This window comes from Macrotis lagotis, chromosome 3 (genome assembly GCF_037893015.1).
Source record: "Macrotis lagotis isolate mMagLag1 chromosome 3, bilby.v1.9.chrom.fasta, whole genome shotgun sequence".
In the NCBI taxonomy this organism is placed as follows: domain Eukaryota; kingdom Metazoa; phylum Chordata; class Mammalia; order Peramelemorphia; family Peramelidae; genus Macrotis; species Macrotis lagotis.
In genome coordinates this window covers 10,181,485-10,194,451 of record NC_133660.1, presented here as the reverse complement: position 1 = coordinate 10,194,451, position 12,967 = coordinate 10,181,485, and the positions used below count along the sequence as shown (strand labels likewise).

General features: G+C 35.3%; 1 protein-coding gene across 1 annotated transcript in view; it reads left to right on the top strand.

The window, feature by feature from the left end:
* EMCN (endomucin) overlaps nt 1-12,967 on the top strand; it is a 165,693-nt gene that overhangs the window by 87,770 nt on the left and 64,956 nt on the right. The window contains exon 6 of the mRNA XM_074228105.1: nt 11,149-11,181. Coding sequence (XP_074084206.1) covers nt 11,149-11,181 — 33 coding nt within the window. The remainder of the gene's footprint in view (nt 1-11,148; nt 11,182-12,967) is intronic.

The window sequence follows — 12,967 nt, the reverse complement described above, 5'->3', positions numbered from 1 at the left end:
CTCAATAGTTTACTGGAGAGAATTATAGCTATGGAATCAGGAAGACTTTAGTTTGAATACCACTTCAGACACTAGTTGTATGGGATCCTAAGTATATTTCTTAACTGCTATATTATATGCCTCAGTTTCCTTTTCCAAAAAATGAGGATAATAATAGCACCTATCTCCCAGGGTTGTTGTAAGAATGAGATGGGATATACAGAAAGTGTTTTTCAATAAACATTTGCAAGTAATTCTATTATGATATCATTTCCTCTTTCACACACATCCAAGAAGACAAGGTTAAAGAGTTAAGATGATAGATGAAAAGATTAAATCTAATGGTATAAGGAGACTACGCTTCACATTTGCCTTACTGTAAAACATCTGTAAATTTATCCCTCCTCTAAACATCTGAATGGTGATTTCTTAGACAACATGTGCCAGATGAAGGCTTTGTGTGTGTGTGTGTGAAAAAAAAAGTCAGTCATGTAAGTCATTTCTTGCATATAGGAAATGCCCATTTGAATATTCAAAGAATGTGTCCAAAAGAAGTCCAACTACTTCTGATTTGGGCCAGCCTCAAGCTAGTTGGCACATTGAATAGCATGTCTCACCTGGATTTGGGAAGATAAGTGTACCTGAGTAGACTTCTACACTTACAAACCTTCTACAATGACCTTTGTAGATGTAAGTCACTACTTTAAAGTAATCATCTGACCTTCTACACTTACTGACTGTATGACTACGGGCAAGTCATTTAGTCTTGTTTGCCTCAGTTTACCTATCGATAAAATGAGATGGAAAAGAAAATGGCAAAAGCACTCTAGAGTCTTTGCCAAAAAATCCCAAATGGAGTCATGAAGAATTGGACATGACTGGAAAAATTCAACTACTGAACAACAAACCAGTCTTGATCTTTTCTTATTTGTCTATTTTTTGTCTTTCTTGTTTTCTTTTGTTCTGTAGATCAAAGGAAAAGAGAATCATAGAGATATGATAACTTAGAGGACATCCAATGTGACCCTTTCAGTCAGAGAATAAAAAAAATCTGGAGGCAAAAGGAACCTTAAATATCATATAATGCAGTCCTTCATTTGGCACAGCATCCCTCACTCAAATCCAATTCAGATGCATATCATGCCATCACCTCCCCACATTATGGTCTTCTTCAAGAATGAAGGACAAAACAAACATCACCTATACATTAACCCTACCCAGCTGGACCAAGATTTAAACTTGGGTCCTATAACCCCAAATTCAGCATTCTCCATTATGGGACTAGAATTTAGGTTTCTTAATTCTCAGTCCCCTGATCTTTCAGTTATAATTTATGAGGACTGCTCCATGTGTCTTAGGAAAATACATTTAGAAAGAGTTTAAATGAGGTTGGATAGGTGATAACCATAACACAATTATAAATGGAATGGAAACCACATCTGCCATATAAGGTTTTTCCATAAATTAATTGCTCATTGAAAAATATCAATGATGCTTACCAAAAAGGCATTTTCTAATCAGTGATGCTCTATCAATAATATAGCTTTTGAAAATACTATATTATCTGTATATAATGTCAATATCAAATATAAATATTTTGTGCCAAATATGAACATTATTTTAAAACAACTAAGATTTTAATTATATATAATATGTATATATAAATTACCTTTTGCTATGAATTATATTGTATGAGCATTATTATGTACTTACTAATGGATTGGGTTTTACTAATTATTAATTTAAAGTAATAATTTACATCTACAAAAAAAATTTCAGGAGGGGAAATTGATTAGTTGACCTTTAACATAACAGTGGATTTATTTAAATTCAGCTACTCTAGCATTTTTAAATAATATGCATATCAACCCAAAGATACTTTACATTTCTGTTGTTCTTCTCCCATGTTCACTGGACCATATTTCCTATTAACGGGTGCAATAGGGATCATTTTGGATGAATGCATTAACAATCATTGATTAAGAACCTATTACATGCTAGGAAGTATATGAGTGCTAGAGACATCAATGCTAAATAAAATAGCTCTTCTCAAGTAGATTAAATTTCAATAAGCTATGTGGAAGTCATTTGGGGAAGAAGACACTGGGATACTTGAAAACTTCTTTCGTGCAGACCCCCCCCAAAAATCATAACACCACTATTTTATAGATGGGAATTGAATTCAAAAAAATCACTTCAATACATTATTCACAGCATTTACAAGGCATTCACCACATGTCAACCATAGTAAGGAAGGTTACAAGGAAAATAAAAGGCATGGTCCTTGCTTGGGAATCAATAAACCTGAAAACATCTGTAAAGGATTCTTGGGGCAATGATCTTAAGCAGTGTTGGGAAGGAGAGATATAGACTAGTGGTAAGTGATATAGTCCAGAATGTGAGCATAACTGGTTACTGTTGGCAGATGAAAATTTCTAAATTATTACCAATTAGGGTCCCATAAACCTGTGAGACTAGGATCAGTGAAACAGTCCTCTCCCATTCATGTGGGAGCCATCTCAGTGGTCTCAGAGACTTAAGTAGATAGGCAGACTTTGAGGAATTTCTGTCCTCCAGCAGACACCAATCTTGAATGACCCACTATAAGAAAAAATGGTATGTTTATGTTCCACTAAAGCCCTAATTGCCTGACTACCATGAAAACTGAGGGCTTCAGAAATCTGATCAATGTAATGATAAACAATGATTCCAGAGGACTGAAGAAAAATCATTCTCTTTGTTCATTCCCAAGAGGGATGGACTCAAAAGAAAAAGACATAGAACTTTTTATACTACCAATGAGAAACTGATTTGCTTGACTATGCATATAGGTTTTTTTCTTTTGATGCTGTTCAATACATAGTGGAAAGGGTAGTAGGGAGGAGGAAAAAATAAATACTTGTGTTTTTTTTAAATAAGAAAAAATATTCAAATGATGCAAGTGAGTCATAAACCAAAGATGGGGCTCCAAATGATATCTTTCTGTAAGAACTGTAATATAGGAATAGGGGGAGCCAAGATGGTTGAGTGAAGGCAGGAAATCATGAAATCCCAGGAGCTCTCCCTCAGACCACTCCAAATACCTTTAAGTAATTACTCTAGTCAAATTCTTGAGTGGTGGAACCCACAGAAAAACTGAGTGAAACAATTTTCTAATCCAAGACAACTTGAAAGATCCGTGGGAAGGGTCTGTTATACTGGGATTAGAAAGAAACACAGAGCCTCCCAGTTAAGGCTGCACCAGAGCAAACTGACTCCAGACATTCAGAAACAGCCTACAGGGAGCCTGGGTCCCTGGGGTGCTTGGGTTTGTGTCAGGGAGGATGGTTTCTAGATATCTCTGCTCAGGGATTGCCAAGGACAACTTCAAAGATGAGTGGGAAAGTTCTCCCTCACCAGAGTGAACACAGAATCTAGTCCAATACAGGTCTCAATGAAGACCTGACCCCAAGAGAGCAGGTCTGCGGAGTCATCCAGAGTGCTCAGCCCACTGATGGTAAGGGACTCAGGAGATATTGCAGAAGTCACTTTCCTTGAGGGAGGACTCTGTAGTTTTCCCCATACTCAGATCCAGGTCACAGTCTTAGGAAAAGGAGTTTTACTGCCTTAGCAGAGCAGGAACCCTCCTCATGGTTCCAGGACAGAAAGGAGTGCTTGTGGCCATCCAGAAACCAGACCACAGGTCAGAAGAGCAGGCAGAGTCTCTCATAAGACCTTGAAGGAATTGAGTTCCCAGAGGGTTGTCCTTAAAAAACAGTTGCAAAAACCCTCAAAAGTATTGGACAGTGTGTCCTCCACCCTGTATCTCTTCAACAAAGAATTAAAATCAAGTCATAGGCTGGAGAACAGAAGTAAAAATTCCAACCCCAGCCAACTTGGTCCTATGGAGGATTAAAAAAACCACTCAGAAGATAATAAAGTCAAAGCTTCCTTATCTAAGGCCTCCAAGAAAAATAAGAATTGGTCTCAAATCATGGAAGAGCTCAAAAAAGATTTTGAAAATTAAGTAAGGAAAGTAGACTAAAAATTGCTAAGAGAAATGAAAACAATGTTTGAAAATGATAAAACCAAGTCAGAAGCTTGGTGAAGGAAATACAAAAAAGTACTGAAGAAACTAACATTGTAAAAAACTAGTTTAGGTTAAATGAAAAAAAGCAGTCCAAAAGGTCAATAAGGAGAAAAATGCTTTAAAAAGCAGAATTGCCAGTTGGAAAAGGTGATGAGAAGGTTCTTTGAAGAAAACAACTCCTTCCAATGTAGAATGGAGGCCAGGGAAGCTGATGATGAAATAAAACCAAAAGAAGCAAAAACTAGAAGAAAATGTGAACTATCTCATTGAAAAAACAACTGACCTAGAAAACAGTTCCAAGAGAGAAAATTTAAAAATTATTGGACTACTTGAAAGTTATGACCAGAAAAAGAGCCTGAACTTCATTTCCCAAGGAATAATCCAGGAAAATAGTCAAGATATACTTGAAGCAAAGAGTAAAACGGAAATTAAAGGAATCTACCAATTACTCCTGAAAGAGATTCCAAAATGAAAATGGTGAGGAACATTAGAGCCAAATTTCAGAACTCCCAAGTCAGGGAGAAAATATTACAAACAGCAAAAAAAGAACCAATTCAAACATCATGGATCTATAGTCAAGAAAACACAGGATTTAGCAACTTCTACATTATGGGCTCACAGGAGTTGGAATATGATGTTCTGGAAGGTGATAGAACTTGTATTACAACCAAGATTCAACTACCCAGCATAACTGAACGTACTCTTTCAGGGGACGAGGTGAACATGCAATGAAATATGGAACTTTCAAACTTTCCAGTTGTATCTCCAAGAACAGGCCAGGAAGGGCAAATTATGAAGGATTTAATGATGTTGAACTGCTTATATTTCTGCATGGGAAGATGATACTGTTGACTCATATGAGCCTTCTCATTTATTACAGCAGTTGGAAGGAACATATATAGACAAATCACAGGAGGGAGTTGAATTTGAACGTATAATATATTAAAAAAGAAGGAATGTACTGGGAGAGAGGTAGGATGGGGTTAATTATTTCACATAACAGAGGCAAGAAAAAGCTTTTGCAATGGAATGGAAGAGGAGGGAGGTGAGAGGGAGTGAGTGAGCTTTTACTCTCATCAGAAGTGGCTCTGAGAGGAAATAAAATACGCACTCAATTGGGTATGAAATCTATCTTACCCTAAAGGAAAATAGGAAGGGAAAGGGATGGAAGAAAGGTGACAGGGAGAGGAGGATGATAGAAGGTGATAAAAGAGAGGGGAGATCATGGGAGAGGATAGTCAGATACAATACACTTTTGAGGAGGGACAAGGTGAAAGGAGGAAAAAATAGAATAAATGGGGGTGGGGGAATATGATGGAGGGAAATAAAGCTGGTCATATCAAGTGTGGGAAAAATATTGTCTCATGGACATATGATAAAGAAAGACATCCATTCCAAAGACAGAGCTGATGGTGTCTGAATACAGACTCAAGTCCACTTTTTTTTCCTCTCACTTGTGGGGGAGGGAGGAATTATGTTTACTTTTACATGGCTATTGTAATATTGTATTCCAAGGCTAAACATTTTTAACCTACAAAAAAATTGTAAATTTGTTCAACTGATATATAGGATGAAATCTGTCCTTCATACCTATTCAAACTAAAAAGAAAGTCACTTTACTCCCTTTCCTAATATCTTCTTCCAGCAGTAGATTTCCATGGTTCAGTTAGGGAAAGACTAGAATTGTTGAATAAAAAGACTTTATTTCACTAGTTCTGAAATGATACAAAGAACTTTAATTCCCTCCTTCTTATTCCAAAATGTTAGGTTTCATTTAAATCATTAGTCCACTCCTTTCACTTTAGAGGTCTATTTAAGATTAAATTTAAATAATCATGTTTTAGAGTTATTATCAGATGATTAAACAGAGATTCAGAGATGAAAAGGACCTTTAGACCTTCAGTTCCTTTAGGGGTTGAGGAAACAGAAGTCCAAATTGTTAAATTGACTAGCCCAAGTCACAGAGGTGATTTGTGACAGGATTTGAACCTAGTTCCTTCAATTCCCCATCCAACAGCCTTACTACCTACTCAAAAGGATTGTTATAAGTCCCAAAGAAGATAAAACATGTACAAAGATGTTCAAATCTTAAAGTTCCATATAAATGTTAATATTATTTTAATTCATTATATTATTATTATTATTGCTATCATGCTTTCTACTATACCACAAGAAATATAAAAAATAAGTCCAGCTCCTGACCTTTAATCACATGCACAACTGTATATGTCTAAATGCAGCCTTTTGTCTGTCACTGAAAGCCAGTTTTTGTTGGGCTCCCACAAATGTAAAATATTCAAGAAAGTACTTTAGAATTTCAGTCTGCACCAGAGTCTAGACATATCTAGAAAAGAGCAGCATACCAATGAAAAGGAGAAACTACTGGACTGTATGGAGGCTTATGAAAGTGAATATTGCATTTACCCACCGCAGGCCAGTAAGCATTAAGCATACTTTAATGTAAGATCCATTGTTCCCCTATTAAAAATTCAGGGGAAAATAAACCAGCAATCAGGCATCGTTGCCACTCTTTAGAGTCTCAGTTCTAAAGTAATTTTTATAAAGCTTCATTTTTGACCGGGCTATAGAAACTTGACAATTATTGGAAATTTATAGGAGTTTTACCTGGATCTTGCAAGACTCTAGATGATATTAATTTTTATTGGTTAAATGCCATTTGGGCACTGCCTTTTGGGAAAAGATCCACTAAGTCAGTTTTCATTCCCATTCCACCTTTTAAATCCCCACCCAGCAGACAGACATCTGCCTAGAAATTCAGAAGTGGTCACTTTCCAGATAGGAGATCAGATCTATGTTTGTCTTGTGCTCTCCTAATTTTTCATGGAGATAGGAAAATGATGTTAGAAAAGTCATTTGGAACTTATATTGACCTAGTGCCAGGAGTACAGATGAGGTCAAGGAAGAGTAATGACAGAATCTGAAGAGTTGGAGTACAGAAAAACAGCAACTGGGCAGCTGAAGTTGCTTTCATTTAAAACAATAGATGATGCTCAATCTAGCTCTGTAGGTAGATGTTCATGTTGTCCGGAACTAGAAATAAGACTGAGTGGTTTGGAAATGCCTTGCATTGCTTTCTGGATGAAAATAGAACAAGGAAAAATTATTTCTCTAAAGACAAAGCTTGGCTTCTTGTTACTGAACCCAGTTCTTGAACCCATTCTTCAGCCTTCCTTGTTACAAAGCACTTAAAAAAAAAAAGGACATTAGGAAGGGAGGGAGAAGGAGGAAATTAAGATTAGATCCTTCTGATTCAGTAGAGATGGGGAACCATGAATTTTCCAAGTGTTTGGTTATCCGTAATTATCCTTTTTTCCATAAGTTGCCTTAAACCCCAAACACATTTGGTTTAAACTTTTGGGGTTAATTGAAGTTAGTTCTCATTTTCCACAAACAAGGGTGCAGACATTTTGATGTGGAAAGATCACAGAGCTAATGGAAGCAGTCTGTTTCCCTTGTTCCAGACATGTGACTCTAAATGGAGGATGGATTTAGGCTTGCTAAACTTTGCATTTATGGATGGACTTGAAACCCTGAAACAGTTTACAAGTGGACAAATTTCATCTTCTTTTTATTTTGCTATTTTAATTCACGTATCTTAGGGAAACTACAATGAGTGTGTTACTGATTTGTTGATGGTTAACTTATAAAAGATTTTATAAGTCATCACAACTCCAAAAATATTCACTTAGGGGTCTCCCCTTCATTAGAATCAGGAAGTCATATTTTACAAGGAGCAAAGGCATTTGAACTTCAGAAGGCTGAAATCTTGAAAAGATAAATAAGTTATAAAACATATTTTCCCATCTTTCCTCCAATTACAAATGTAATGGAAGATCTAAATGGAAGTCAAGGGGAGAGAGAATCAGCTAGTTGTATGAATCTATAAAGCAAAGTTCATTGTAAATACAATGTAGAGCATTCTGGATAGCTCTTTCAAGGTGACTTTGAGAACTGTTGTAGGGGAAAGAAAATTACTACTCAAGTAGAATGAAATCAGGCACATTGATCACTCACTTTCTTTTACTTATACAACAGGAGCAACTATTTATTTCCTCTCTAATTTTTGTGAATAGACACAATCCTAGGCTGGGGTGAGTAGAATGGGGTGAGGTGGAAAAGAGATGTGAAAACTGACTATAATGGTACTGGTAGAGCTAGACTTGAGATTTCTCCCTGCTAAGAATGATTATTTTGCTTTTTGTTCCTACTACTTCGGATAATTTTTTCCCATGATTTTCTGGTGTAAAATTAGGGAGTTTTATGTAGTGTGTTTTCTGTAGGATGTATGATTCTCAAATTGTCTCTGAGTATTGATCTTCAAGTTCAATAGCCTAGGCTTGTTGAAATCTTTTGTTTTCTTTTTACTTTGATATCTTTCAGAATTTTTCTGTCAATTTTTTCTACCTCATTATTTCTTTTAATAGAATTGACTGTGCTGAAGAGATTTCATTTTTTTTAATTTTCTCTTCATTTGTTTGCTTTTTATTTCTCCTTCAAGAATTCCAAGTTCTAACTTAATTTTCACCATTTTCTATGGATATCTTTGATTGGATTTCTGAACTACTCAGGAATTTCAAGTTCAGTAATCATTTTATGGGCTCTATAATAGTTGCTGTAATGCATTATCTTTCATTAGAGGTTTCAAGCAGATTATTTTATTATTTAGCATTTATTATTTTTATTAGCTCTCTTTCTAGGTTACATAATTTAATAAAATTATATCAGTGTAACATAACATAAAAGTGTAACAAATAATGAGAAAAAATTATATATATATAAAATGTATAATAGTATTTTTACTGTAACAGTATCTATGTAAAATCAATCACTAGACTGATCTGAAATAGATAAATGCTAGAGGCCTTTCTAACAAGATCAGGGGTTAGGCAAGAATTTTCATCATCACCACCATTATAATTTGATATAATCCTAGAATGCTAGATATTGTCATAAGATGGGGGGAGAGAGAAATTAAGGGAAATAAGGGAATAAAATTGTGACTTTTGGTAGGTGACAGTTATTTCGCACATAATTCCTGGGCCAAGTCATGCCCCTCAACACATCAAGTACAGACTGAATAAGATAAAAATGTAGATGGGAAACATTTAACACTATAAATAAAAACACAATAGAACATAGATAATGTTCCCATCTAGTTTTCTAAGTTAATAAGAGACCCACAGGAATTCTTATATATAGTTTTAATGACTGCCATTTCTGTTTGAGCTTGACACCATTGACTTAGAGAACACAAGAAGTTCAAATAAAAATTGATTTCAAAGTTAATTATTTGAACTAATTAACAAGTTCTATTGTTTTGTATGTGTGATATAGTGTGATCAGCACTGAGCATTTAAAGAAAGATGCTAACCATCCCGACATCAAGATGCTCACATTCAAATAGTGAAAATATCATGTAAGAGCTAGCTATTGCGGCTGATGAGATCTGAAATACTAAGGAAACAAAGATTCAAGCTTCTGAGCATTATCAATTTTTTAAGCAATAAATGTCCATTTCATAACCAATAGGGACCAGGTTTCCTCAGACTGGCAATCCCAAATAAGGGAAAGACAAATGTTTATGCATTAAAAGGTAACAATAAGCAGGGTACAGAAGAGGATGTTTAATTAGGTAATCTGATTTCTAATTGGAGGAAATTTCTAAGTTGGGAATGGGGAACACAGAAAGGTATAATGGTATAACTCCCTAAAATAGGGGAAAATGTATTTTATTCCCTTCCCTGCCTCCCAGGTTCCTGCACTAAATCAGTAACTGACTGACCAGTACAGGACCAATTTTCAGATAAGACCTATGAATTGTTTGAGTTGTATAATTGGGAGAAAACGCCCAATATATAACCTAGCTTCTTAGATAAGAATCTCTAAGCAACCAGTAGAGGGGGTCCAGCTTCTTAGCTACACAGGACTAGGTTAAAACATATTCAAGAAAGTTTTCTCACAATTCCCATAATTAAAGTTTTCTCACAAGACAGAAATTGGACTAGACCCATCATTAAATAGAAAGAGAACTGAGTTAGATTCAGAATTGAGTCACAAGATGGATTAAGTGTGGTTCACTCAATTCCCGCAATTCTCTCAATAAATAAATGATATGATGATAAATGATGAGGATGAAAGGTAAACTCAGTGAGAAGGAAATAGCAACTGGATCTCCCACATAAAATGGAATTTGAACTGATTCTTCAGGGAAGCCAGCGAGATCAAGAATTAAAGGCAAAGAAAATATAGTCCGGGCATGGGAAATAGCCATTGCAAATCCCAGAGACGGGAATTAAAGTACCATGAGTAAGTCAGTTTATCTGGAGAGTAGCAAATATGGGAGGGAGGGTAGAAAACTATAAAGGAAGGAAAGATTCAAGTGATGAAGCTTTCAGGTGGTGCACTAGGTAGAATGTTAAATGTGGAATCAGGAAAACCTGAATTCAAATCCTCTCAGATACTTACTGGCTATGTGACTGTAGGCAAGTAATATCACATCTGTTTACATTAGTTTCCTCATCTATAAAAGAGAATAAAAATAACACCAGTTGCTGTGGGAATAATATGATATAATATTTGTAAAGTGCTTACAAACTGCAATGTGCTTTAATTGTAATGAGGAGGAGAAGGATGATGAAGTAGTTTAAATGCTGAATAGATGACTTTACATTTAATATTGAAGCCATGGAGCCACTGTCATTTTGTGAGTTGGAGGTGACATGAATTGAACTATGTTTTAGAAAAATAGCGTAAGTGGATGAACAGAGGATGGTTTGGAGTAAGGAAAGAAGTGGATTATTTTGATTTATTCACATCTGACTGTGAAGGCATTTGAATTACCTGGATTTGTTAGGGAAAGGGACTCACAAAGTATAATCCTCTTATGATATGAAAGTAGGGGCTGAAAGTTTGTACTAATGAGGTTTCAATGAATCATTTAGGGAGATGTTCAGTTAGGAAATCCATATGGGACAATGTCCTCAACTGTTCTAGACCCTGGTCTCACCATCTCTCTCTCTCTCTCTCTCTCTCTCTCTCTCTCTCTCTCTCTCTCTCTCTCTCTCTCTCTCTCTCCTCAGATTACGTTTTGACAACATCAACAAAAAAGCAAGGTGAGTTATCTTCTGACTTCTCTTCAAAGTTAAAAGCCTATTAATTAAAAATTATATAATGAAAATATTGTCAGACAATTCTATAGAACTTTTAATTTTATAAAGTATTTATGTATATCATTCGATTGCTATGTCAAATCTGGAAGGTAGAAAGCAATACAGTGTACAGAATTAAGAGTTAGAAAGGATGTCACAGGCCATCTAGTTCAGCCTACAGTTGAAATGGAATCCCCTCTACTGGTCTTTTAAACCTCTTTGGAATTTCTGCTTTGAAAAGTCACTTGATGAGACAAATAATCATTCACCCTCTGTTTGAGGTCCTTCAAGCTGGTGGGGCAGGGGGCAAGCCTACTGCCTCCTGAGATATAAGATAACCCAGAATCTAAGCATTTTCCTACATTAAGCTTAAAAATATTTCTTTTTTACTTCTAGATAATGCTCTTAGTTCTTCCTCCTGAGGCCAAGCAAAATTAGTTTAATTGAAGTGATATTGGCATTATTATTATTATTATATTGACTCCAAATTTAGAAAATAAGCCTGATTTGCCTATCTTTATTTCTGTAAAGAGTACTTAGTAATCATATTCATATAATTCCTATTCGTGCCTTGGTAGGTGAATGGACATATATTTTATATATATATATATTTTATAATTATTTTGTTTTTAGTTTACTTTTTGCAAGACAATGGGGGTTAAGTGACTTGCTCCAGATCACACAGCTAGGTGTGATTTGAACTCAGGTCCTCCTGACTCCAGGGTCACTGGGTTGTCCACTGTGCTACCCATCCATCTGCCCCAATTTTATAATTATTTTGACCAGAATTTCTCTTTCTACATTTTTCTTCTTGATTTTATTGGCAATATAAAAAAGTAGATGATTTAAATACTACAAATTGTTATGTTTTAAAAGATGCCAATTTTTTCTATTAGTTTCAGATCACTCTGTGTTTCTCTAAGTAGACCATAATACCTTCTGCAAAAAAGAGATAATTTTATTGCTTTTTTTGTGTAGACTTACACTCTCAATTCATTTTTTTATTTTATTGCTACAGTTAGCAGCTTTTAAAACAATATCAAATAATAGAGGTGATGGTGGAACATAAGAGGGGAAAGAAATAACGTGTATATGCTAGAAACTATGCTAAATACTTTAGAAATATTTTGTTTTATACAATGACATCCAAGCTTTATCCCTGACCTTATTAAAATAAGATATCTAAGTGTTTCTCCATTGTAGATATTGCTGGCTCTTGGTTTTCTATAACATTACATATTGAAAAGTGGTCCAATAATGTCTATGCTTTATAATATTTTTAATGAGATGTTATGTTTTATCAAAAGTTTTTATGGGGGGGGGGGGAAGCTAGGTGGTGCAGAGGATGGAGCACCAGCCCTGGAGTCAGGAGTACCTGAGTTCAAATCCGGCCTCAGACGCTTAATAATTACTTAGCCGTGAGGCCTTGGGCAAGCCACTTAACACCATTGCCTTGCAAAAACCCTAAAGAAAAGGTTTTTTATGAATCTGTTCATTTAAATATGTAGTTTTTCTTCTTTTTTTCTTATTTGTATAGACATAATCTTTCTAGTTTTCCTAACACTGAATCAATACTATATCTTTGCAAATTGTTACTATTGCCTTCTTACTGATATTTTGTGCAGTATTTTTTCAACACTAGGTAGTAGCTCATAGTTTCCCTTCTCTATTTTGTCTCTTTCTGATTTAAGTCTCAAGACTATATTTGTTCCATAAAAGCAGGGTCATATGCACCCTTCTTTTCCTTATT